General features: G+C 38.1%; 1 protein-coding gene across 1 annotated transcript in view; it reads left to right on the plus strand.

The window, feature by feature from the left end:
* Window positions 1–3,952: 3,952 nt before the first annotated feature.
* EMC2 (ER membrane protein complex subunit 2) overlaps window positions 3,953–27,676 on the plus strand; it is a 38,384-nt gene continuing 14,660 nt past the window's right edge. Inside the window, exons 1-5 of the mRNA XM_039706213.1 lie at window positions 3,953–4,044; window positions 10,146–10,259; window positions 10,905–10,969; window positions 15,105–15,190; window positions 17,970–18,027. Coding sequence (XP_039562147.1) covers window positions 3,957–4,044; window positions 10,146–10,259; window positions 10,905–10,969; window positions 15,105–15,190; window positions 17,970–18,027 — 411 coding nt within the window. The 5' untranslated portion in view covers window positions 3,953–3,956. The remainder of the gene's footprint in view (window positions 4,045–10,145; window positions 10,260–10,904; window positions 10,970–15,104; window positions 15,191–17,969; window positions 18,028–27,676) is intronic.

The following is a 27,676-nucleotide window of genomic DNA, read 5'->3' on the forward strand; positions in this document are numbered from 1 at the left end:
TGGTAAGCTGCAAATTAAACTATTCTGTTTTTCTTCCTTAGCAAGTGTCACTTGTCTGAACAGCAATTCTGACTGGATTATTATTGAAGAGACAGACTGATTTCACAATAAAGAGAAAGGTTTTTTAATAGCACACTTGAGATAGAAAAACCAACCAAAAAATTACATTTTTTCATTTTCAGTTGGTTAAATGAAGAACTAGCTGTGGTACCTACCAAATGTAGGTGGTGAGTTTTCTGTGCTTTAAAGTAATGCCCTCAAACAACCTGTGCATTTACAACTCATTATGTGAAGTTGGGATCCCTGCCGTCCTACTTGGCTCCTGTAAAAGTGGTAGAAAATTACAGAAGAGCAGAAAATTACAGATCCAGAAAGGAAGTTTCACACACTTTTAAAGAATATTTTAAGCTTTATTAACAAAACACTTTAAACTTTGAATTAAGTGATGAAGCTGCTTGGCATCAGAAAACAGCTTTGAAAACCAATGTTTTAGTTTCCAAGAAGAAAAGACTTAATACCAAAACCATTTCTGTTTCCAACTATAACATTATTTGGCATAATGTGATATTGTAACAGTAATTCCCATCTCTTGGTGAGTGTGGATGGCTTTCTGCTCCACAACAAGAGCAGAGGTATGCAGTGGAAGGGTCAGTTTGAGCTTGGCAGAACACAGCATATGTGATTTTAGGCAAGTCGTTTGAGACCACGTCCAAGAAAGGCAGCAGGCAACACTTACAGTGCATAACTTCAGGGCCTGGTCTCTTACAGTTCAGGTGAAGGACTGCATAACTGGGGAATTGTCTAAATCTAGCTAGGAGAGAGATCACTGAGAACAGTAACTGGACTGAGTGCCTGTGGTGTACCATTGCCTGCCTCTTGCCAAGACAAAGTTGTGGGCAAGTGCACAAGCATGGAGCACAAACACGGAACCAAAAGTCCAAATCCCTCCCAAATGCTTCAAACACACATTTCTGAAATTTCAGCTCATTCAGTGCTGGATGATAGCTGACAGAGCTTTTAAAGGAATCAAAATATTGGATTTATATGCCTAAAAGTTCTGTCTGTCCCACATTAGGCATTCCAGCAGCACTGAACTCTCCAAGTTAATTTTTCTTTTTACCTCAGCTATTTCAGTGTTACCCATAATGTGCAGAGCAGGTGTGTGCTAAATTCTTTCTGCATCTGGATCATAATCATTCTGTATTCACTCCGTTACACATAGAACAAGAATATAAATTCCCTACTCATATACTACAAGAACAAATATAGAAATATTTCTGTAAAGTGTTCAGATAATATAGACACTGACATTTTAAAATTAGATGGAAGTACAGCTATGCTATACTTCCATCTAATTTTAGATCTAAATAGTGTAGTCACTTAGAAGATCAAAAACCACTTTAGAGAGAAGAAAAATCAGTAACTCCCCCCTCTTTCTAGACCAGCATTTGAATTCTAGATGAGACCTTTTAGCTGTCCACGTATTTATATGTAATTACACTGTATACAGTATTAAGAACTGTTTATTTTAGTCAGAGAAGGAACATAAATATAGAAAGCATTCTTGATACTAAGGTTCATTTGTTGATGGAGCTAGAGGATTGATTTTTTCTGAGAGATTTCCCATGAAAGTTCTTGTTAGAATTAAATGCCAGATAATTAAGTTTCTGCTGATATTTTCTAAAACCCAGTTTCTTTAGTATACATTAATTTAAAAATCCATCTTTTTTTTTTTCCCTCAATGTCTTCAGCAGAGCTACATCTGTTTCTTACCAACTATACAGTATTGAAATCGGGAGCCTCATTTACTAAGAAACACTTCCCAGCAGAAGCTGTGATGCCAGAAGGTAAATAATGGAGAGGACACGGAGGTGGGCACAGCTGGCCCCACTCCTGCCTGTAGATACCCTCAGAGCTTCTCTGGCCCATGGTCAGAAATCAGCACTGTGGTGGTTCACTGCCCATGGGGTGTCTGGGGCACACGAAGAGCGTATTGTTTTTGTACAGCCTGGTTTTTGGTAGCAGGGGGGCCACAGAGGGGGCTCCTGTGGGAAGTTGCTGGAGGCTCGCTGGCCAAAACTGGGCCAATGAGAGAAGCTGGTAATGTGAGAAATGAAACACTGGAGATGGGAGGTCTTTTTCAGAGTGGCAATTGCTAGTTAATGTTGATGAAGTTGATGCGATCTTAATTTGAAGTGTTGGTCTGTTGTTGAATATTGGATGTTAAAGGAGCTGGACTCCTGGCCTTGTTTACTACAGTAACAGCTCTGTGATTGTTATGAATAAAAAATTATCTATTTTTTTTCAGGTTGCAGAGTTAAAAACAAGTCAGACCAGTTGCTGCAAGTTAGTTTCATTGTTAAAGAGTTCTTCTTCAATTACCTGTTAATGGTTGGTGATTAACCATGGTCCCCCCTGATGCTTGCCGCTTGCCAGGGAGGGGCACCGGCACCCTCCCAAGTACCAGGAGGATAGGAGTGGCATCAGAACCAGTATGCAGATGAGAAATGCATTGCGCCCTGAATTTTTCTCCTGCCCATTTATTTCATAATGACATATTTAAGACGGAAATCACATCAAAGTCAGGTTTTTCTCCTAGTCAGAGAAAAAGAGGAGGTGAGAACATGTGAAGGAAAACAACATGGCGACACCAAGGTCAGTGGAGAAGGAGGGACAGGAGGTGCTCCAGGCACTGGAGCTGAGACTCCTCTGCAGGCTGTGGTGCAGCCATGGTGAAGCAGCTGTGCCCCTGCAGCCCGTGGGGATCCACGGGGGATGCAGAGATCCACCCGTGCCCATGCCGGAGCAGGTGGATGCCTGCAGGTGGCTGTGATCCCGTGGGAGACCCGGTGGAGGGAGAGAGCCCTTGCTCCCAGGCTGGAGCAGCCTTGGAGGACTGCACGCTGTGGAAGAGTGACCCACGCTGCAGTAATTTTGGGAATGTCTGCCTGTGGGAGAGAATCACGTTTGCAGCAGCTGTGGTGTGGGAGTGGACCCAGGCCGGAGAAGTTCACGGAGAACTGTCTCCCATGGGAGGGATCCCATGGCCTCACGGGGGAAGGACTCCTCTCCCGGGGCAGCGGAAGAAAATCTCGGTGATGAATTGAGCAAACCCTGTCTCCCTGCACTGCCGGTGGGAACGAGGGAGGGGCTCAGGGGAAAAGGTTGTTTTAAGGGCTTGTTTTACGTCTCATTATCCTCTTCTGATTCTGTTAGTAATAAACTTCACTTTACAACCTTAAATTGAGCCTGTTTCCCCCTTGAAGTGTTTCTCTCTGTCCCTATCTCACTCATGAACCTTGTGTTAATTTTTTCCCCCCTCTCTGCTACCCAGCGGTGGCAGGGGAGGGTGAGCGAGCGACTCTGGTGGGTGCCTGGCCATGGGCCAGTGTCAAGCCACGCACAGAGCAATCGATGGTTCACCCTTGATGGTTCATGCCCCTCGCCAGGATGCCAGGGGCAGGAAAACCACTGGCAGTTCTCATGCTGGACCCAAACCGCACCGGGCACCTCCGCGCCCGCCGTGTGATCAAGGTGTAAAACCTCATGCCATGCGAACTGGCCCTGGACAGTTTATAAGGACTGTAACACAGGGAATTAACCTACAGCCCTGAGTGCCACCTGCAGTTTGGGCTCTGACGTTTTAACCCCGGTGTCCACGGGCGAGACAGGAACGGAGCGCCGCGGACTGGGGGTCACGCATGGCCCCGTCACCGCGCTCCCGACTCGAGCACCGACTAACAGAGCCCAAAGGCCCGGCGGGACAGGCGGCGGCTGCCTGAAGCTTCGGCCCTTCGGGGGCTCCCCTCCAGCGGGGCGAGGCTCTCTCTGGCCGCCGCGACGGTGACAGAGGGGATGGAAGGAGCCCCGCGCGGACCGGGCCGCGGGCGTCAGGCGGCCGCGCACCATTGCGGGCTCCGCTCCGCCGCGCCGGCCCCGCTCCCGCCCTCCCGCCAATGACGGCCGTGGCCGTCACCGCGCTGCGTCACGGCGCGGCCGCCAAGATGGCGAAGGTGTCGGAGATGTACGACGTGACTTGGGAAGGTAACGCCGCGCAGCCGGCGGTCCCCGCCCGGGGCAGGGGCTGTGCCCGGCCCGACCGGCCCCTGGTCGCGGGGAGGGGGCGGCGCTCCCGGAGCGCGGCGGGCTCGGGCCGGCGCCGGGCGGCCGTACCCAGGCCTGGGGAGCAGCAGCGAGGGGCGGCGGTTCTGGCGGCCGCGCGGCTGCTCGGGCTGTGGGCAAAGCGGCGATCTGCGCTCGGCTGCTCGGTGCCCGCAGGTCCCCGGACGGTGAGCGCCGCTGGGCCGGAGCGTCCCGCGCTGCCCCGGTGCGCGGCGGGCCCGCCTCCCCTCGCCTCAGCTCGGCGGGACCCCCCGCGCCTCCCGGGCACGGCCGCTTGCCGGCCTTCGCCCCCTGGGTACAGCGCTTACAGCAAAAATGGTCTCTGGGCAGGGTCGGCAGTTTGCGTCATGGTTCGTCTTTTGGTGAACTGAAAATTTGTTGATACTCTTGTAAAGCTCGATCATAAGCATTTATATGCAAACTTCAAGAAGGTCTGAAGTGACCAAAGTTTTTGCAAATCTCACTCTCCAGGTCTTTACGGCTTTCACATCTGTTTGATCCTAATGGTGATTTATTTTTGCTATAGCAATACTGTCTGAGCTTTACTTGACATTCTCAGTGGTTATTTTTCCATAAGCAGTATTACCATGTGAGCTCAAGACAGCACTCAAGCCCTTTCCAGTCTCCTATCAACAATAAATGAGTGGTTTATAGTAACAGTTTTGGCCATAAAGGGGGGGTCTTTAGCTATGTACCATGCACTGCAAACATTATAGTGTACAGAATATAATGCAGAGAGAAGTTGTGTGATCTTGGGTTCTCTTTTACATACTGCCAATCTCATTTGCAATCTGCCAATCTCTCTACTTGAGCGGTAGAATAATTGCAATGCAGAGAGAAGTTGTGTGATCTTGGGTTCTCATTTACATACTGCCAATCTGTAAAGAAATAATTGAGTAGTAGAATAATTGTCCAGTCATGAATTAATGCTTGGTTTGATTTTGTAGCTAACAGGAGGAACATTGGGAAAACCTTGATTGACCATTCATTTATTTCTTGAATGAACATATAGTACTTGAGAAGCTCAGCTTGGGTGGAGATCACATAGATCATTACTTGTGTTACTGTTGGATTTTCACAGAATTTACCCCAAACCACCTTGTGTTGAAAAAATGTCCAGTTTTTATTATTCTTGAGCAGATGGGGTTTTTTGGGTTTTTTTGGTTGTTTTGGGGTTTTTTTTTGGGGGGGGGGGGGGGGTTGTTCTTTGGTTTGGTTTTTTTTGGTTGTTTTTTTTGGGGGGGGGGGGGGTTGTTCTTTGGTTTGGTTTTTTTTGGTTGTTTTTTTTGGGTGGTTTTTTGGTTTTTGGGTTTTTTTTTTGTTGTTGTTGTTTTGTTTGTTTGGGGGGTTTTTGTGGGGTTTTTTTTGTTTGTTTGTTTTTTTCTTTTTTTCCGCTGGTTGTTCTTGGGTGTCAATGATGGAAAAGAGCAATGAGCTTTTTCACAGGGTGGGTAACACACATGTGGACATGTCTCTGTACATTCAGCCCTAGATTGTTTTGGCCCAGGGTATGGCAGAGTGTATGTTTATACTCTAATGTAGAGGCCAAGTGTAGGATATTCAAGCTTACAGCTTCTGGACTTGGCTAATTCATACTGAGGTGAGCTTCCTGCTCTTTGAAATAACCTCCACATTTTGTTTCCAAGAATTCTCATTGGCAGTTGTGGCATGGTGCTAGGTGTAGAGTCTTGCATATGGGTGGGGCTGAATGAGAAATTCCAGAGGACCAGCTTATGAGTTTTATCATATCAACGTCTCAATCTCTTCAAGTGTTCATCCAAATGAAAGGCTGGTGTGTGTTGGTACAAGGGACTGTCTCCACTTTGGAAGCACACATTTGAAAAATTTTGTATTTTTTTTCTCTATTGCAAGAGTAAAGTAAAATGAAAAAGGAGTCCTGCAAGAGACCATGCAAGGACTCTTCTTAAAAAAGATAGCTTTTCTCTCTTCTCCGTGTGAGCTTTAACAGATCCTAGTGCAATGTAGTTTTTCATGGATGAGGTGATCCCAGCAGTGTTGTGACCTAGTTCCCAGCAAAGAACTTGAACACAGTTCTAGGAATTTCATGTAGCTCATTTTGAATCTCTCTAAAATGCCTAATTTATGTGAAACTAGGTGTATGATTCATATGTCCTATATATACCCAGGCCTTTCTAAACAAGACATGTGTATCTCAAGCTTTAAAGTGTATTTGGAAATATGTGTAGCAGGAAAACATCTTGTTTAACTTTATGGTCTTGATCAATGGGCTTACATGATCCAATACCACAGAGTACTGTGGTATTGAAAGAAAAGCTTGTATGTTGTTATGTAACATATATTTAAAGCTTAGTTACTTGAGATAAAGGTGATATGTTGCCTTTTTTTTTTAATACTTGTTCTAATTATAAAAGCTTGTATGTTGTTATGTAACATATATTTTACAGTAAAGCTTATTTACTTGAGACAAAGCTGATGTGTTGCTTTTTTTCTTTTTTTTTTTAATACTTTTTCTCATTACTCTAGGGAAAATGGCATATTTCCTGGTTCCTTCATGAATAAAAGAATTAGAAACTCTGTGGAGTGACAGGAAACCAAAAATTGTGGGTGTACCCAAGGGGCATGATGTAGTAGGTTTGCACATCACTTGGTACCTGGTGATGTGTAGCCTTTTACTAGAACTTTCTTAAGCTATGTAGAACTTCTTAGAATAAATATTTATCATATTTTCAGTGATACATTAAAGATTAATTTGTCCCATGAGTGGAAATATTTAAAAAAGCAAATACTTGTGTAACTTCATTTGAAGAGCAGGTTTTGGAGTACACAAGTGTAAAATATAGCACAATCTGCAAAGAGGCAGCAGTTCAAGAACTATTAAAATAACAATTTACTTTCACAGAAAATGCATCTGACAAATTGTCATAATTGGACAGAATGAGCCAGGTTTTCTTTTCTTAACCTTGCACAGCAACATAATAGTGTTAAACACGTCACACCCTGCTAAAGGGAAGCACTGCCTTTCAGCTGTCACTGCTGAGCTTTTTGGGGATCTTTGAGTGCTGTCACGGCAACTCTTCTTTCAGTCAGTGATTCTCTTAAGTGGTCATCAAAATGAAAAAGAGAAAGGAATGGCGTATTCTTTAAACCAGCTTTCTTTTTATATAAATTGAAAAAATGAAGTATTTTTTTTAGATTTTTATTGGCTCTGAATGCCTCTTGCTTAAGTTCTCTGTAACATTAAATTAGTACTGCTATTTTTTGTATTAAAAATTACACTCCTCCAATAGTGGCACTTTAAAAGTTTTCATTATCGTGTTCTTGTGAGATTTTTTCAAGGAACTCTTTGTCATTTTTGAAAATATCATAAAATGCTTTATAAGATGAAGTTTACCAGCATGTGTATTTCTTGCAAATGTGTGTATCTCGGAACACATTATATACAAAAAGAAAATTCCAAATTAATTTAAAAATCAAGCACTTCTGTCTTTAATGTTAGGTGACAAACTCCCCTTCTACGACTTAGAAAATAAATTCATATTCAGTATGTATGGCAAGTCTCTAGGAAATAGGAAACATCTAGCATTTCATCTCTGTAATAATCTACGTGCAGTTAGCTGTTTCTGATACAGTTTTTTCTGTCCTGTCTTTGCTCTCTTTTAGCTATTCCTAATTTTCAGTTGTAATCAAAGGGCCAGATCAGTTTACTCTGGATTTTATATATAGATTTATGTGATTACAGCAGGCAAAGGTGATCTGCTGTTTTTTGGTTGTTTTTTTTTTTTAATTGGAGCCCTTTTGACTGCAGAGTTGCCAGGGTTAGAGGCAGCATCTGCAGCCCCCAGCATGACATCTCTGCCTCTGCCTGCACCTGCCAGATGAGAGTGCACAGAGGTGGGCTGTGGGTGAAGATTTGGTGTCTGTAACAGAGATATCAATATACAAATGAGCTCTGGAAATGTAATGGCTGTGAGGTCCCTGAGTGACTGCTGTGGTAGCTGCAATATGCCAAGGTGACATTCTGGCATTTTGTGTCTGCCCCAAAGAGAAAATTTCCTTCATTTCATCACGTGCTTTTAGATGTCAGGGACTTGAAAACTGTGATGCAATCAATCAGTGAAAGTGTTGGTAATTATAGGAGTATTTCTTCATATCTGGTTGTTCAGGCCAAATGAACTGAGACCTTACTGGGCACAAAAATTAAACACAGGTTGTGTCTCTTAGCTTCCGTGGTTTTGGGCAAAAGTAAACATTGTCCCAAGTGTCTCCTTTCTAACATTTTGATTTACACATGCTATGGGTGCCAATTTAGAAAAACCCAAATCTAAAACAAATGTATCAATTGCTCAGCACTAGTCTGTAGGTGACAGTAAAAGTTCTAATTAAACTTTTGACATTTCCTTACCTTACTTGCTTTTTTCTTCTAAAATCTGTAATTGTGTCTCCCCAGCCTTGTATTATGTCTCGGAGACTCAAACTATTATTGTCTGACTATTTTGATAGACTTTTTAGTAAAAAATTCATTGTTTGACAACATTGTAAAAAGACTTGTATAATTTTACTGCAGTTCTTAGTGTTTTCTTTCTTCTACCTTTTACATAAAATTCAGTATTTCTAAAATCAATAAATGTTTCATTCATCAGCTGGTGTTCTATTCTTTATGCTAGAAGTTTTCTTCCATTGCTGTAAATGTTGGACTTGTGTGATGAATGGTAGATGTATCTTCTGTTAATACATAATTCAGACACTATTCCATTTGGAATCACACTGGAATGAAGGCATTGATAATTTCCAAGTAAATGAGTGGGTGGAAATCAGACAGCTTATTTATTTTTAGGCGTTTAGCTTGTCAGCTTTTGTGAATGTTTGTGTTCACTCACATTCTTGCCGTCTAACGTTGAATTTCCAGGGACCATCATATGTCTAGAACCATTTAACTTTGCCCATGCATATGAAATGTAACCCTGTGGTGGTTTTGGTTGAATTTCAAAACACAAAATGTAGCACAATAAGAGTCTTATAAGCGATCCGAGATCACTTCAGGTAGATGGAACAACTTTTAGTGCTTAATTTTTAACTGTCATTTACATTAACTCTATGTTTTGAAGTGCAAGAAAAACTGACAGTGTTTAGTTCTATCGCTGTATTTGTTTTTCCAGATGTTGTAAAGTTTTAAGAAATACTAGAAAGAGTTATCCTTGTACTTTCTTATTAGTAAAGCCACTATCTAGTAATGAAAACTGTTTGCCTTAAGTTTTCTTAAAATTCGTTCTTGTGTATAGAACAGCTATACTTAGATAAATGTATATATGTGTATAAAATCACATTCTTAACAATTTCCTGGTTTAGAGGATAAATAAAGCTCAGGCAAGGTAGCATTCTCTAGCTGACTTGGTGAGTATGCCTGCTCTCTTGGAGATCTTAAATGTGCTCTTGAAACAAAAATCCTAATTATAAAATAAACTGTCATTTCTGTCTTGCCTGGGTAAACAGTGATGTTCTTTTATACCTTTGGACACTTCCCCCATGTAGAAAGCTTTCACATCCATGTGTACCTTTATTGGAGCTCCTTTCTCTAGGAATGTGTAGATTCCTTTCGGAATGGAAGTTCTAATGTTTTTCCTAAAATTTCAAGTGAAAATTTATTCACCTGTAGCAGAAATGCAATTTTAGTGTTTTTTGTAAATGGGTGAAACTACTCACGAGAAATCTCTTGTAGCCTATTTTACCTAACAATGGATAAATTTTATTATTTATTGTATAAATAGGTATACAATTTTTTTACTTCATGTATTATTGTCCTGAGAGACTGCTAACTTAGAAGTTGAATTGATAATGTTAGAGCATGAGCACAGTTTGGGTAATAAGGTTTCAGAGATCTGTTCGCTAATTTAGTAGAAGTACTTAATTTCAGTAGAAGTCACTTTCTTAGCTCTGTTGCTCTTTAATCCCATTCTTCAGATGTGTGTCTTACCTATTATATGCACATTCAAATGCCATTACTATCTGAAAATCTCAATTTTTTTTCTCCCCTTTGCCCACAGATATGCGTGATAAAATGAGGAAATGGAGGGAAGAAAACTACCGAAACAGTGAACAGATAGTGGATGTTGGGGAAGAGTTAATTAATGAATATGCATCTAAACTTGGAGATGACAGTAAGTAACCAATCATTATTTTAAAAGTTCCCTTGTCTGTTTTGGTTTTGTTTTTTCAGTCTGTATTTTACTTAACAGCCTTTATATTGTATTCCAGTATGTGCTGATGTTGATGAAGTATATATTGCTTTCTTAGTCTAATAGGTTTCCAGAATTCCAAGAGCTTATTTCTTTCCCAAATGTGGGCTGCAGTGAAAACAGCCTTAAAAATTACATGATAGAACTGTTAGCTTGCTATATTAGTATTTAGACTGCAGTGTGAAAACTTCATTTGAAACTGTTACAGAGATATTATTTGCATTATTTCTGTTCTTCAGCACATGACAGAAATTGAAGCAAGTCCTCACAGGGATCTGTCTAGAACATGGCAGTTATGATGTTGGGAAAAATAGAGAATTAGAGCTTTTTTGCCTTTCAAGATGTCAGAAAGTACTTTGGCACTGAAAGTGCTAAATTGCTTAAATAAGTTGTTGATTAATTCCGGCAGTTTCTTAATTTGTTCATGTTTCAGCCATGATTTGTGGGAGTAGAAGGGGAAAAATATACAGACAGAATTAATTAATCCTGTTTACGTGATAGGTGCTTCCTATTATCTTAAACAAGCCCCAAACCAATTATCTGCATTTATTGTCTCTTTGTGTCCAGTTTGGATAATTTATGAACAGGTGATGATTGCTGCCCTGGACTGCAGTCGAGATGATTTGGCGCTGGTAAGTTTTCAAGCTGACTTTCCTTTCACACTGTTGTGTATTCATCCTGGATGTCTCTTCCAGATAGTTTTTTGGAAGTTATTTTGGAAGCATATTTTGAACTCCATAGCTGGGACTGGTAGAAAGAATATCTGTCAAGAAATGCACAGCTATGAAGAAACTGCCACCACCTACCTCCTCTAAGGCATAACTTTTGTTTAGACAGATCACATCTCTTCCAATAGCCATGAAAATATTTACAGCTACTCTGGTATGGGCTGAAGGTCAAGAATAATATTGAAGTTGCCATATTGTACAGAGAGTGTTTGTTTATTGAAAACCTCTCAAATTATATTGGTTTTCTGAATGTTTTGAGGTAAAATGACCCATCTTACATATATTATATGTCATGTTGGCTACCCTGAAAGAAAGTCACTGACATGTTGGAGCAGGTCTTCAAGATTAATAAGGAGCTGGACTGCATGATGTGTAAGGAAAGGCTGGGAGATCCGTGTTAAATCTTAGGAGAGCCAAGAAGGGATTTTTGAATACTGATGGGAAGGAAGGTATAAAGAAGGTAGGTGCATATTTTCATAGGTGTGAAACAAAAGACAAATGTGGGACATAAGCTGTAACAAAGGCAATTCCACTTATGTATTATGAAAAAATTAGTGAATACTTTATAAAAATGGCACATTGAAGCTGTGGAATCTCCTTTGGAAATGCTTAAAAATAGGTTGGGGTATGGCTCTGCACACACTGGCACTGTTTTGAGTGGGAATTTGGAGTAGGTGACCTCCAGAAGTCCACTGCAATCCAAGTTATTTGGTGGTTGTTGATAAAAATATTGTTAATGGATATTTGAGTCAATTTGTATGCAAATTTATTTGAATTATATAAACAAAAATTGAGATAGAATTAGCTTATTTTGAACTGTAACCTGTTTGTTAAATTAAAAACAAAAACAGCCACTGAAACAAACAAACAAAACAACTGAGTCAGCTTAGCTGACCCTTTGAAGCCAAAATCAGAAGAAAACAGAGGCTTACCTTGTGCCCTGAAAGCCATCAAACTTGAGCTTATTCTAAGGAAAAAGCCCTTTTCAGGGCTCCAGGTCTTTCACTGCAACTGTTCCTCCAGTGCCTTGTTCTCTGTCAGATGACAAAGTACCTCATAAAATCTTTGAGGTTTGTGTGATGTCATTTGGGTAAAACTTAATGCAAGGGGTGTGAAGGTAGGCAGAACTAGACAGAGTTATCTGGCCATATATGTATATACACATATGTTGAAATGGAATATACTGGAAAATATAGTACAAGACTTTGAACTTGTGAACCCACTGAACTTCCCTCTCTTTGTCCCTCAGAAGAAAGTACTGTTGTAGTATAGCTGTTTGTTTAAACAAAAACAAATAGGCTTACTGTTTAAATAAATACATTTCTGTGTCCTGATTTATATGTAAAACAGATTTGGTCTTTATTTTCAGGGTCTTTTAAAGAAGACTTTCACAAAATTGTTGGCAGAGCCAGTATTGAAAGATCAGTTGTGAAACGTTCTTTATTTTTACTAACCCTAGCAGGGAGTTTAAATTTCAGTGTCTGTGCACTTTAAGGAATATTGCTTGAGATGAGAGAATGCAGCACTTTGTATACAGCTTGGAAATAAGATTAAAAGCACAGGTGGAAACTTAGAGGGATTTAATTTTTTAAAAATTTGATTGATTTATAATAAATAAATTGTTAATTTGAACAAGTTAACGTCATCTGTGGCATTTTACTAGACCTGTAGCTACAAAGTAGACAAACAGCTTTGGCTCTTCTGCTTTTTTAGCAGTGAGATTTTGACAGCTGGGATGCATTTTGCTTGTGGGGGGGATAGGTACAATCTACTCCAAATGAAAAGCTGAGGTTGTTTTAGAGTAATTTCTCTGACTTTCATATTTTCTTTTGCTTTCCTTAATTATTACTTTGTCCTTTTTATCCGGCACCAAAAACCCATGTGTAATGCAGCCCCTGCTGCAGCCAGCCAGTTGGTTCACACAGATGGTTTAGTGCAATCACCTATTGTTGGCAGCACTTGCATTACCAGTGTTTTACCTGCTGAAGTCCAGGTTTACATTTCTCTGCCTTTGACTGATGTTTAAAAAGCTAGAAAGCAAATTAAGTGTGAGTTGAAGTTTCACATGCAAATTGTGTTTGCCATTGTAACTGAGAAAATTCTGAGAGAATGTCACAAGTACATTACTGACATGGTGCAAAACCAGTCCTCAATAAAATAAATTATTATGGGAATTACAAGTCCCATTTTAAAAAGAGGACATTCAGTGCTGCTGAGTCCAGAACATTTTGAAGATCTAGCTGGTATAGTTTATTAATATGCCTTTGGTTTTATCAGTGTTACAGTGAGTTGTTCATGACTTTCCTACAACTTTTCCTGTCACTTTACTGTGTCTGATAGCTTAATCTACAGGAGTTTATTTTGGCCCCTGGACTGTGGTGTTCAGTTCAGTAATGGTTGTGTAGTGAGATCTAATGTGAACAGTTCTCTTCTTGCATTAATCCTGCACTTGAGCACTACTTTGATATTGTCAATGAGAATTTTTTTAAGTCCATCTACAAATGGTGGACTTTAGTGTTGTAAATACTACATTTTCTTTTTAATTTGTACTGTTATTTTTGAGAAAAATAGTACATGTGTTTCTAAAAATCACAGTCCTTCAGGGTTCTCTGATCACTAGACCACAGTATTTATTGTATGCAACAGTTCTTTTCAAAGTCTACAAGGTTGTCTGGGTTCTAAAAGCTGGAATGAGTCTACTTTTCTGGAGTTTTATGTAAATTTTCCTGTCTCTTTAGAATGGTCAGAGATTAGTTCAGTCACCATGTAACATGCTGATAAGTGCATGTAGTTTTTTATGACTAGAGCAACAGCAGTTCTCCTAGGCATCACTCAAAGTGCCAGTAAGGAATTTCTGTGCTAAACCTGAGCCTTTCTATGTGAAATCGCATTGTAAGGATCTTGGTTCATCGCAAATTAAGTTGATTGTGATGAAAACAGTCTGTTCTTGCTTGAGGCTAAGCATCACAACTTTGGTCACTATTGCTTTTCTCTCTTCTATTTCTTAGCATCTGGGAGAGATATGAATATTCCTCTTGGATGTGCTTTAGCAACTTGTTTATCTACAGAAACACAGAGGGATCCTACTAATTGTTACCGATCTGTACTTTGTCCTTTGACCAGTGGATTTGATGAGATGGAACAGATTATGTAGATAGGCCTCTGCTAGAACCTTATATCTGAAGAACAAGTTTCTAAGTTGAGTTGCACAAATAAGTGCCTGGAAGAGAATTCAGTCTGAAGCTTTTAATGTGATGCACACCACTGGTCTGTTTTGAGAGCCTATGGACTGTCCTGCCTCCCACTGTCATGAGTCAGCTAGGAACTTCACAATGCTACTTAGCCACATCCATGATATGGTTGTGAGTTAGCTTGCTGTGGGGAAGTTGTGACTCACTCCCTCTTCCAAATGTCCTCTGCTAATCCAGAAAAATCTGTCTATGATGAATTCTTTTTATCCAGCCCAGGTGTCTCATTGATTTGAGGAGTTAAAAATTATGCCTCTTCTGCCAGCAGGCTGTACCCAAGCCAGTGGCAAACATTTTCTTTGGATTGCAAGGTTTTATTTTAAAAATAAACACAGAGCATTGTATTAGCATAGTTTGTTCCATTGTGAAATATCCATTTATTAAAGAAGTATCACTTAAGCTCTCACTGTCTTTGTTTTTTTTTACTGCCTTGTGTGACTGTGGGACAACTAAATAGAATTCAAGTTTTAAGAGTGTCAGTGCTGTTTAATTGGTGAGTGTAATTTTCTGGGCAAATAACTATTTCCAAGGGGGCCTGACAATCTAATGCCCTGTATGGAAGATACTTCTTAAAATCAGTCATCTAACAGACAGAATTTCAGTTTCCAGCCTTCTCTTTGTCAATGCCTTTTATTGCTTGTTTCAAAAATTGGTATTTACTTTTACTCAGAACTGGTATGTCAGGTAGTTGAATTATGAGTGAAGGCCTTTTTTTTCTGTTTTTTTTTTTTTTCTTCTAGCTTCTGTGAAGATAATTATATTCACAATAGTATTTTTGGTTCTTTGTATAGTTTTGTCTTCAGGAGTTGAGACGGCAGTTTCCTGGGAGCCACAGAGTTAAACGATTAACTGGGATGAGATTTGAAGCCATGGAAAGGTAAAGCCTGAATTAAAACAGAAATGTACTTTCTGTCTGAAAAAAATCTTTGCTCTTTCTTTAAAAAGCATTCAGCCATTGCAAGTGGTAAAATAATGCCGGGCAATTTCTTTATAGGAAATAACATTGTCCATGATCATATTAAGATTTTTAGACATCTGTATTGCATTTTTGCAGGTACTGTGCAGTATTTCATTTTTGCAGTCTTCCAATCAGATATCATACATCAGAAGGATCTCTTACTTCACAGCATAAGCCATTATAAAGTAGAACAACACAGAGTTTTTTGGCAAATTCTGTGAGGCCTAGGTTTCATCTCAGAGAGCTATGGCAACATACGAAAACTAGTGCCAGCTGTTTTTTTGCTTTAATTGTTCTTCTGTACTCCTTATTACTGCAGGGTGCAGCTCTTTACCCTTGTTTCCTGAGTGTAGGTAAATGAACTTAAAAAGGATTAAATCTATAGAGTTTGTTATAGAAACAAATAAAAAAACAAACGGAACAGAATGCCTGAACATAAACATCAGACTGACCTTTTTGAAACATCAAAATGTCAAAGGATTATAACATACTAAGTTCAGCAGAAATTACTAAAATAATGAACAGATCAAAACTTTGCAACTTTCCAAATGAATAACCTCAGGACCTCAGGACTAACTTTATTGTACACATTTCTCCTTGGATACATCTTTGTTGTCAACATTCTGTTCTATAGGAATTGTCTTGGGTGTTAAGAATGACTTCCAGTGCATTTGAATGATAGGAAATCTGTTCCATGCCACATTTTGCACTGAGTTGGTGAGTTTGGAGCCTTTGGGCCATCTTGATAAAAAGGAATTGGAAGTACAGCCTAAATGCTTTTTTAAAAGATGCTTGTTTAGCATAGGTTCTTCATCCATTACATTCTTGCAAAATTAGCTTTGAAAATGGTATTTGATATGAAGCACTGATAAGTGTCCATTGCTTGGATCAACGAGAATGAATAAATAGACTCCATTCTCAGGAGCTGTCTCAGGGCAGCCAGATGCTCTGCTTCACACTCACTGTATATAAGGTGTGTATTTTTAAAGAATTTCCATTAAACTAAGCTCTCTTGTCGTTATTTTATATAGGGTAGGAAGACAGAGAATTACAGCAGATTTTCCCCCTTCCCAAAACCTATTCAGAAGTACAATGGGTCATAATTCCCTTTAGGTTTATGTGTCTGCATTAAAGATGTTACTGCATGGGACCTGATCTTTGTGGGAGACAATTGCTGCACAAACATGAGAGTATCAAGGAGCAGAGAAAGTAACAAAACCAAAAGTTTCATGTCCATAGGTTTTCTCTAGAAGTCAGAGCAGAAATAGGTTTCAACTTGGGCTTGTTTTGAACAGGATCCCGTCTGCAGGTTCTCTAAGCCTTGCCCCAGAGGAGCGTGTCTGTCTCCCCCAACTAAAAGAGAAATCCAGGAAGATTTAGGCTGCAGGCATCATGTTTCACTGCAGCTGAAGTGCACTACTTATGAAATTCCAAGTGACTTGTAGGATCTAGGGAGGATCCTGCTTTCCTGGACAGGAAGAGGAAACAGTGAAGAACATCCCCATAGACTGAGACATTCCTGTAGACACCTGCTAAAAAAAAGAATAACTTTCTGGAACTTCACCATGTGAAGCTGGGATAATGGCCATCAGATTCAGCCTTCTAAAATGCATTTGACAAAGCAGCAACTAACAGAGAACACAAATACAGCATTTTACAGCATGTCTGCTCAGGTCTGTAGCTGTTGCCTTCTGCTCATTTCTGCTTTTGTGCTTCCTTTCTGCCTTGTTTCTACAAGTAGTTTCTACACCTTAGGGAAGCTGGGGTGGACAGCTGAGCTATGCTGGTGTCAGCAGTGCTTAGGGAGCAGTGGAAGTATGTAAATGAGTGTCTAAGGTGATGTCTAAGGAATGTGGAGCATCAGAAGTCAATCAGTAGTATCCCTGACAAACTGCTTGTCAAACTACACATGAAGACACAATGTATGCCCTAGTTCTGTGGCAATAGCACAACAGCTATGTAGTGAAATGTGGTTTGAATTGAATTATTTCATTTGCTGGGGCCATATACACAACTGATTGAACACACAGAGCTGTTTCCCAGAAGGTTTGAAGGTTTGGAGTGCTCATAGCACCTGAAGTAACCTGTTTCAAGCACACTTCAGATAACAGAATTAATTGATAAACAAAAAAAGTTGGAAATGGTGGAAAACATTTTCTGTGAAGATTTATGTTATAATCTGTGTTAGACTCCTATAGGAATATTTCCAGTTTCTGGTATGCAGCTACTTATACTTTTTTAAGTCACAACAGAAGGAACTTTACATTAAGTTACAACAGTGAAGTGGAATGTCATTATTTTGGATGGCTTTTCAAGTCTTGGAGTTTCTGTACCTTGGGAGATGTGAAAAGGGGGAGTAGGGATGTGATGGCTGAACCTATTGGGTAGACAAAGAGAACAGGCAGGAGAATGAGATGCTGGCTGTAAAATATACAAGTTGCTGCTGAAATGGTATTTCATGAAGCAATTTCCATGTGTTTTTCTTAATTGGTGACAAAAAAATACTGCTGTTTATAATTACCACTCTCAGAGGAATTTTGTATAAATATAGTTTGCTTACTATATGTATGTTATATTATATTATATATAATATTTCAGTATTAAAAAATGCAGGAGGGTTATTAGCTATTGCAAGGAGAGTCAAAAATTCAGAAGTTCTGTCTTAGCAGAAATAAATGTGAGTAATTTCTTTGTACAGGTATGATGATGCTATCCAGTTATATGACAGAATTTTACAAGAAGATTCAACTAATACAGTAAGTTTAAAAGATAATTTTAAACTGCACTGATGTGTTTGAAATTGTGACTGTATTTTCTGTTTCAGTGTGGAAAAATGTGTGTCTGTATTGCTGTATATGTTTCCTATAGTTTTCTGTTATAATTACCATTTCATGATGGGAAGATGTAATGTAATACCTTCTTAAACACTGATTTTAAGAGACAGATTATAGCTACTGATCTTTCCAGAAGTCTTAGTAGTGTTTAGAGCTGGGCCTTTCAACTCTTTCATTTCCCAGAATACAGAGTATTTAAAAGACTAATATAGTCTGTCACATGTCTTCTATGCTCCTAATGTGTAATCTTACTTAAGGATTAACTGCTAATACACTCAGGTAGTGCTTGAATAGCAGTTATTTTGATTCATGTCTGAGCCATTTTACTAGTTCTTGAATCAAAATGCATAAAGCATGCCAATTGTACAAAACAAAATGTGAGACAGACTGTACTGTTCTTCTAAGCATTTTTGAATACTGTTTGTAAAAGCCACTGTGAGCTATTAGCTGCCAAAATAGAAGTCTAGAGAAGCTTGTAGCAATATATTTTCATTGATATTTTTTTCTGCAAGGATAAAACTTGATATATGAACAAATGCTGGAGTTTCAGATTTTGTATAACATAGTTATTTATTGGAAAATCAAAAAAATTATTAATCATTGTGTGTTACTTGGTTTTGAGGAGCTGTCTATTGGGTGAACTTTTGTGTAAATGTAATACTTGGGCTATTTCAGATATTTTGGCAATCTCACGTAAATCTTCCTAGGTGTGTGTTGAACTTACACCTTTCCTTGGTCAGCTTATTTGATGTGGTCTGCTATTCAGGAAGGGAAGACCCACAGAAACACAGATAACTGGGATTAACTAGGGTATGCCAGAGCTGGATATAGATCGTGTGCCATCCCTTGAACTTAGTAAACGATTAAAAAACCCCACAAAACAAATTAAAAAGCAAGCAGCAACAGTAAAAAACACCCCAAACACCAGAAAGTTATTTTTGAGGCAACACATGTGGAAACAATACCAAGCTAAGTACCTGGACAAGAGTGGAAGGTTAAACTCACAGATTTTGTGCAAGGGTAAAAGGAACTATTTCAGTTCTTCACTCTTCTTTTTCACTCTCCCTGAAATAGTAGAAGCTTGAGTTCAAGAAGTTTTGAGCACAAGATGCATAGGTGTCCATAGTAAATGATGGATTTTATCACTGCATGGCCCAAAGAGTTTGACACTAAATCTTCAGAGTCAAGTTGGACCAATATGGAACCCATTTGCAGTGAAATCACAGAATGGGTCACCTTGGTACATGTTTTAAGACCTTTTGCTGACACCAGTGGAAAATGGAGCACCCTATTACAGTGACTTTCATGGACCACAGATCTTTGAAATATATATTTTTGGCAGTTTTACTTTTTGCTCATCTCAACATAGCTGACGTCACCTGAGTGCTTTGTTGGATGGCATTATAAAACAAAATTATATATTTAAATAAGTAAAATGTATGATTGCTACTTTATTTGAATTTTCTCCATAAACTTGTAATATTTAGAAGTATACGTTGTAAATATTAGAACAGTTGTGTAGTTGAAGTTCTTAATTCTAATAATAGAATTGGAAATTGTTGAATGCAAAGGAAAGTTCCTTGCTATATAACTAGAATTGATTGGGTAAGGCTTGCATGTCAAGAGTGAAAGTTAAGTACAAAGTTTTGGTAAGTTGTCATGTGTAGATTTCTTTGTCACTTACCTGTTACTTATTTCCATGCACACGTGTGGCTGCTGGAGGAAAATAAATATTTCAAGATTTTAAAAAAGCAACTGTTGAAGAGTTTGTCTTGGCATTCACCTAACTTTGTAGAAATTTCTTCTGGTCTCCTGACACATGGAGTTGCTTATATGCATTACATGTTTTGGCAAGTGCTTTAAGTGAAACATAGACATTTGTTCACACAAATCATGTAAAAATCATAGGTTTCATGGACTAATCAAAAAATAGCATGGAAAAAGATTTTTCCAAAAAATACTTCTTTTAGACACATAGCAGAATTTTCCATTATAAAAAGTAAAGTTTGAGCTCAAATTATGTAATGGACATTTACACTTTCATGTGAAGTTTTGTTGCTGAAATTACATTAACAGTAATTACTTAATTTCTTAGGATAGAATTCCAAGTAGTCTTTATTTTTTAAAATAGGATAATCTCTGAGTTTTATCTCATCTCTGAAAAAGATGATTCATTTGACAATGAAATAGTGGTAATGTCACCTCAGATTTTGTTTCATTTTTCAAAGCATGTAGATGTTGAGTCGTAGTCTCTTTAGTTCTGAAGACTTTAATGAATGAAATGTGACTCTTGTGAAATGCATAGCTTGCATACATTTCAATAGGGTAAGAATTAGAATCTTTTCCATTCCTGTCTGTTTTGGTTGAAATAATGGCATGTTGCAGGTCAAGCTTTCAGATTCTTCTTATTAAGGCTGCATATTATTTTCTATTATAGGGCTCTTTTGTTAGTTAAAATTTCTTGTAGTGTCCAATTCAAAATGTCTATAGTGATGCTGAACAGTAACTGATTTGTTTGTAGATCTTCAGATAAAATGTTTATTCTGTTTCTCAGAACAAAATAAAAGAGAGTTATTGGGTTTTTTAGTAGTGTTGGTAGAAAGGTTTTGTTTGTTTGTTTTTGCTCTTTATGTATTTCATTGAGAAATCCTTATCCTGCTGTGCTTTGGAGGAAAACTTTTTAGTTAGACAGCTAAATATTTTCCATCAGTCAGGCTCTTCTTGAGGTGGTCTGTTCAGCAGAGCAGAGAAGCTTGTTGTTGAGAAAGGAAATTGAGTTCATGTATTCAAGGCTTAGATTGGTCTCTAACCCGCTCCACTGTCATCCTAGTGCACTTGCAGTCTCTCTTGGTTATTCAGCTCATCCATCAAGAAGATTGCAGAGCATTTGGTCATTACGTCAGGGGAAAGCGAGATAAGGCACAAAGTTCTGTCATAATTCTAATCCATAGAATCTGGAGCCTTTATTAGGATAATTCTTCAGCTGTTTCTTGCCATTTTTTCGACTAAGCTTTTAATGCAAGACACTGTCTGCTTCCTTAGCTTAGAACATGTGGATAGTATCAATACCATCGTGGGTTTAGTAATATCATTGTGTGAATGAAGAATTTAAAATTTTTGTAGTAAGATAGTGTTCTCATCAACTGTAATGTTTATAGGAGTGGGCAGAAAAAAAGGGTATGCATGTGGTCACATGAAGTTACCCTTTCTCTTACTACTTTGAGATTCTTTTTGTAGATGAGCTGGACATATTTCAGAAGAGGCAAAGGAGGTGGTTGAAGACCTCTGGGAATCCAGAATACTAGAAGGATTCAGAGCAATATCTTAGTACTTAGTATCATGTAAATAGGTAGCAGTTATATACCATGAATATCTGAGTTCATCTCTTTCTGCATTAATTCCATCTAGACTGTATAGGTAACCTTTCTTTCCCTACCTCCTTGTATTCACTAAATAAGATGAGAATAATGAGCACTGAATTTGAGCACTGGATTTCTGTTTATCATCTGAACTGTGATAATTCCTTAAAACTGCTGCAGTAGCTGTAAATTAATTTTTAACAGGGACCTCCTGTGAAGATCTTGCAGCTTTGTACATTTATCTACAGGATGCTCTGAGTTGCAAAAGGGAAAACTGCTCACCAAATGAAGCATCTACTAATGGGCAGAATTTTCTGAGGTGGCATGTGTGTTTGCTTAAATATATTGGCCACACTGCCAGGAAAGACAGAACTAGACCTAAACATAGGTGTGTACAGTGATAGTTTTAAAGGGAGTTGAAAAAGATAGCTTGGCACTGACTGACACAGGGTGGAGTTGGTGAGAGTTGTGAAGAGTGGCTGCTGCTACTTCAGTTAGTACCCAGTGAGAAGCTGGGGAAGCTGGGAATGCACTATGTGGTCCTAAAAAAATGGGTTTTTTGCTTTTGGCAGAGCATCATTTACCATTGTAGGGTTTTTGTGCTTCTTTTTCAGTCATGATTGGTGAAGTGAGAGAGCAGAGTGCATTCCACCATTTGTCCCGTGTTTTGTGTGCATAGCACTTTTAAATGTTGATGGAGATTTTGTCTCTTGAAATTAAGTATTTGAGAACAGAAGAGCAGCTGTACTGCAGTTGTGGCAGAAGTCCGTTTTACTTGTCCTGGGTCTGGCTTTCACTTACTGCAGATACCAGAAATGTGTAAGAGCAGGGCAATGACAGTATGCTGTGGTCTGTTCTGCCAGTTTCTATTCATCTTCATGTTGCAGTTTTCCTGAGCCAGAAGTGTTAACTCTGTTTTTAATAGCTCTTCATGAAATTCCTGCATAGACTTATTTTTAAACTTGCTTAAGTTTGCCATGCCTACATCTACAACATAATTGAGAAATTAAATGTTGTAATTTTTTAATGGATTGTGCAGATCTCCCATTTGTGGTTTTATTTCTGTTCCCACACCTTCAATCTAACAATTTTATTTAATGCCTCTGAATTTGTCTGTTACTGTCAGCAGTTGTTTTCTCTTTATTAATACTTATGACTATAGGGATCTTTTGCACTTTTCTTCCCTCTAAGCTAAAAAGTCCTAATGTGCAGTTGTTCTTGTTACCATTCTGTGCCTTAAAACTCTGCTGCTGTTCTCCGTGTAATTTCTGTGCTTTTTCTGATATTTGGGTGAGAAATGAGAAGATGAAACAGCAGTCAGTATTAAAAATGCAGGAGCATTATAGACTTAAAAATCACAAAGTAATGCCATAGATGTGTCTCTTCTGTATGCTTTTCTGATAACTCCCATATCACAGTATTTTCAGTTTGGGTTTTTGGGGCAGGGTTTTTGAATTTTTTAAGATGGTTTCTGAACACTGAATTGATGTTTTATAGAACTGTTTATTGCAAGTCCAGTATCTCCCTCCTAACCAGACCAATTCAGACAGGTTTTTTGTGTACATTAAATTAGTATTGTTTGTCCCTATATGCAGCCATTTGTGTAGATTAAGTTTCACGGGTCATTTTATTGTGCTGGTAAAAGTATTCATTATGATTCATTATTGTGAATGCTAATATTTGGATTTGTCTTTTGTTCTTTTTACTTAAATAAGTCCTTATTAACATTTAACTTTACGTCACTATTAATTCCCTTGTTAGATCTCTTCTCAAGAGTGCTGAGCAGTGGTTTTTAATACAGGTGATTCTGGGATTCTCAGTGCAGAGAACTCTTTTTCTCCATTTTATATCTTTTGGCTTACTTATTTATCCATGTGAATACCTTCCCTTTTTAGGCTGTGGTAACTCTAGTTTCCTTCAGAGCTTTCAGCTTCGAGGTGAGACATCTTGTTGAAATTATATTTTAAGTCAAAGATGACTTTTACATGGATCTTTATTCACCTACACTTAACGACTCCTTGAAGAACTCCACCAGATAAGGGAAGCCTTACTTTCCTCTGTGTAAACTGTTCTTACTTTTTTGTTGATATATAACATTTTTCATGTTTTCCAATTCCAGGCTGTAGTTTTTCAGCCTGTGAAGCTCCTACCAATTTTCTCTGTGCTGGTGTTAGACTTTATAGGTTGTTTATTGGATACAAAAAGTTGTGTTTTGCTTTGAGGTTATCCCTAAAAGGGCAGCTTCCACCCAGTAGTTCTGTGCCTGCATGAGTTTGCAAGATTTAACTGTATTGCACGGCTAACTGTGAAAAAAGTCTGAATTCTGGTAGGAATAAATTTGTTATTGTGGTTGTTTTTGATTATGTGCTGGTTTTGATTATGTGCTTTTTTGACATCCGTGTAATTTTTTCCCTGTATGTCAGTTGTAGCTGTTTGCACTTCTGTTTTGATTTGCATATTACAATTTGAAGGAAAATGTTTCAATGGATCAAATTCTTAGACTAAATACACATTTTCTAAAATGTTAAAAGGAAAGAAAAAATTATTTTTAAGATGAAAAATATAATGTGTTAAATGCTGTAGTGGTTATACAGATAAGAAATTCTTTCTTTCATAGAGGTCTCAGTCGCTGAAAATTCTCCTGCTAATACTTTCTTTACGGCCATGAAATTTAGAGCAATGTTAGACTCTCTCTTGGTATGTTTTACTAATGAAATGCAGAAGTTGATAAATGTTCAAGTCCTCACTTCATTTTGAGTCTACTTGATGCTAATTAAAAAGAATCATTGTAAATTGAGGACTAGTTCTTATGCCAGATTGGGGATAGCTAGTCTTTAAAAGAAATACCTTAGAAAGGTTCACTCCTTAATAAATTTGTACATACTGAAGTAGCTTATCCATATGATACTGCTTCTTTAAGTATTTCTTTAAGATGCAAATATCTTTCCATAAAGAATTATGGATTTACAGAATTAGCCAATAACCATTCGAGTTTTCTGCTTTAAACTCTGGAAAGTTGAGGGGGAAATCTGTGTCATAGTATCTGTGTGGTCAAATGCTGCAGATCTTGTTACAGCACTGGAGGTTTTGCCTTTTCTTCTTTACTTAAGGTGGAAGGAGAAAGAAGATTGAGTTAATTTTTGTGGAGGCTTGTTCTAGAAAGTCTCACTGTTGTGATGTGAAGGACTGAAATGTACACCTTGAACGCCGTTTTTTAAATCTTTATCAATGTAATTGTTTGTGACTATTTTAGTAGACTTAGACTTCAAACTAATTTCAAGTTCCTGCATTTAAAAACTAATTTATTAAGAATATTCTTGGTGGACTTGCAATTAATAATTGAACAAATTTGTGCTCTGCATTTTGCAGTTTTTTAGTATCTTGCAATAGGTCTGCTAAAAATGAGTTTGTGTTTTGAGATGTGAGTTTTTTGGTAAAGAGGACCTTTAGCATAATGGAACATGAAATTGTCTGGTTTTCTTTTATTGATTGGTTGTAAGGCAGGTAAAAAATAGGAAATATGGTATAAATGCCAGGTAAAGCTTTTGAAGAACTGTGTAAGCCTGGCTTTACTTAACAAATAACTATTTTTGTATGCTGAAGTGGTTATTAGTGTTGACAGTGGTTCTGTGCAGTAAAGCATTTTGTTTAATTTATATGGGAATAAAGAAAAATTGATGCTATGAATGTAAGTTGCTGTTAGTTATATTGCTGTCCTCAGGATGCTCAGGAAATTGTATGAGCTGCAGCTCACAGAGCAGCACTTAAGCTGACTCACACAGTGAGCTCAGGAGCAATATAAATGAGAACAAGAATTAGAACTTCACGGCACACAAACTGTGGTCCATGTTTTGTTTGTAATGCAGGCCTTTTTGTATATATTTTTCTTAATGTACTGACTACTGGAATTACTGAATTTTATTTTTATTTAAAAACTGATAGACTTCATGATTGAAGGAAAATCTAGGAATAGGAAGTCAGAAAGGAGAGTAGTTTGTGAATACCATTGCAAGCAATAGTAGTTTGTTTTATGTATTCATTTTTTCACCTTATATCAATCCTCTGAATCCCAGATCTACTGAAAACCTCTGTGCATATCTCTTGGCTTTATGACTTTATTAATGTAATGGAAAAAGTTAGAATCTGCATTTAAAAACACTCTGCATCCTCACTGAATTCTTTCCAATGCTTTTAAAAGGTCTCTCAAAAATTCTGTGCTACTAGACAACGTTTTGTTCTTCCTCAAGATGTTAGCACTGTTTTGAGTGGCTGAGCCTCTCTTTTGTAAACTTGGAGTTCTCTGTAAATAAACTTGTCTCCCAGCATTTTGAGGGTGAAGAGAGTGCAGATTCCAAGCCTAGATGCTGCTATATTTTTGATGGTGAGGAAGGTAGACCAAAAAACAAAAGTTTTAAAAGTTGTAAAAGTGTAATTTTGAAGAAATTTCTCGGGATTTGGTGCAGCAGGGAGATTCTGTCAGATGTAAACGTAACTCATTTAATTCCTAAGTACTTCTGCCAGAATATGTTAGTTGTGTCTAATGCTTTTGTTCTTGTTATTTGATTGCATTAGATTACATGCTTGCTATAGGTAAACATCAGTTTATGTTTGTGGCTAGAAGTAGTTGTAGCTTTTCATAAATTAATGTCTTGAGGCTCCTGTGATTTATGTTACTTGTGAGTGCTGTGGTTAAGAAATAAAGCAGCTATGGAAAAAAATCTATTTCCAAACTCTCTTGGAGGACTGACTTGGATACAGTTGAAGGAGTTGCATTAGAAACAGAGAAAAGAGTGACTTATGTAGACTGTTCCTGTTTGCCATTGCAAATTAAGTTTTCATATACATTGATTGATTTTATATATTTAATAGATTATTTTAGTTCTCAGGGGTTTACTTTAATCAGGCTCTTTCTTTAGATTTTGAAAATAACCAAGTCGTTAATCCAAAAGCTGCATTTTAAAAGCTGCACTTATAAAGTCAATAGTCTGTTACCTGCAAAAACCCTTCTGTCTTCCTAGGCTGTGATTGCTTGATGCATTCCTTTGGCTGTGCATGTTGTTATCCCCACTTTTCCTCTTTTCATGTTTCAGGCTCGGTGGGCAGGTCACTGGGCTGTGTATAATGTCAGCTTTGGGTACTGGGTTAACACTGCCCTGGTGTTCCCACCATAGAAGGGTGTGACCTGCTTTACAAAAGCTTTGAGAACTCCATAAAATGTGACAGCAAACAATGGTTTGGTTGAGGTTTTTTTGGTTGTTATTTTGGGGTGTTATTTTGTTTTGTTTGTTATAGCAGCATGATAAGCATGTGGGATTATTCTTTTTGAATTTAAAGAAAATAAGTTTAATTATGCTGTTATCTTTATTTTTAGAAAAGCAAAAATAAAATAGAGAGTGTGTGATTGTTACAGTAATAAATGTGTCAGCAGTTAAAATTTCCTGTTATGGCTTTTAGCCAGATGTCTCCCAGTAAAAGTAGAATGATGTATGTAACTTCACAGGTTGCAGTTTGACAAAGAAGCAGTGGAAACCACGCTTGTGTTCTGATTTGGCCTCTGATTAGTCTTCTCTCTGTCTTCTTCTACTCTACATGTAGTCAGAAGGGTGAAATATTTTTTTTTTCCTTACTTGAGTTGTTTTCACTGAATTTCTATTGAATATGTGTTTTTGAGGGAGATAAAGGGGATGAATTAAAAGGAAATTAATTAAACGTCAAAATAATTTTTAGCTTTTCTGTTTTGGTGCTTGAACTAATTTACCACTCTCTTGTTTTGAAAGCAGTTGATTTGTTCAAATGGATCAAAGGATAAAAAAGTATTTAGGAGAGTAGTTATGTTTAAAATGTCCTGTAAATATACAAGAACTCTTGTAGGGTATATGTGACTGTGAACTTAGGGTACATCATGAAGAAAGTGATTTCAGAGCTATCTGAAATTCAAATATTTAAATTGTTCAATATTTTGTAGAAGAGTTGTCCTGTCAAGGCTTCTAAAAGATGATATCCAACTATATAAACTCTTTAGAAGATATGAAATAGAATGAGAGCTATAAGGGGATAAACAGTGGGACTTAATTACCAGAGAAATGTGCTTTATATTTTTTGTCATTAATGTTATCTCATGGAGGAATTGCAGACAAGAGGTGTGTGTGCATGTTGATGTCATGGACACCAGACTGTGTGTTGTCTCATGTCTGGTCTCAGTGGTTGTGGTC

Source organism: Passer montanus, unplaced genomic scaffold (assembly GCF_014805655.1).
Source record: "Passer montanus isolate IOZ18808 unplaced genomic scaffold, ASM1480565v1 scaffold19, whole genome shotgun sequence".
NCBI lineage: Eukaryota > Metazoa > Chordata > Aves > Passeriformes > Passeridae > Passer > Passer montanus.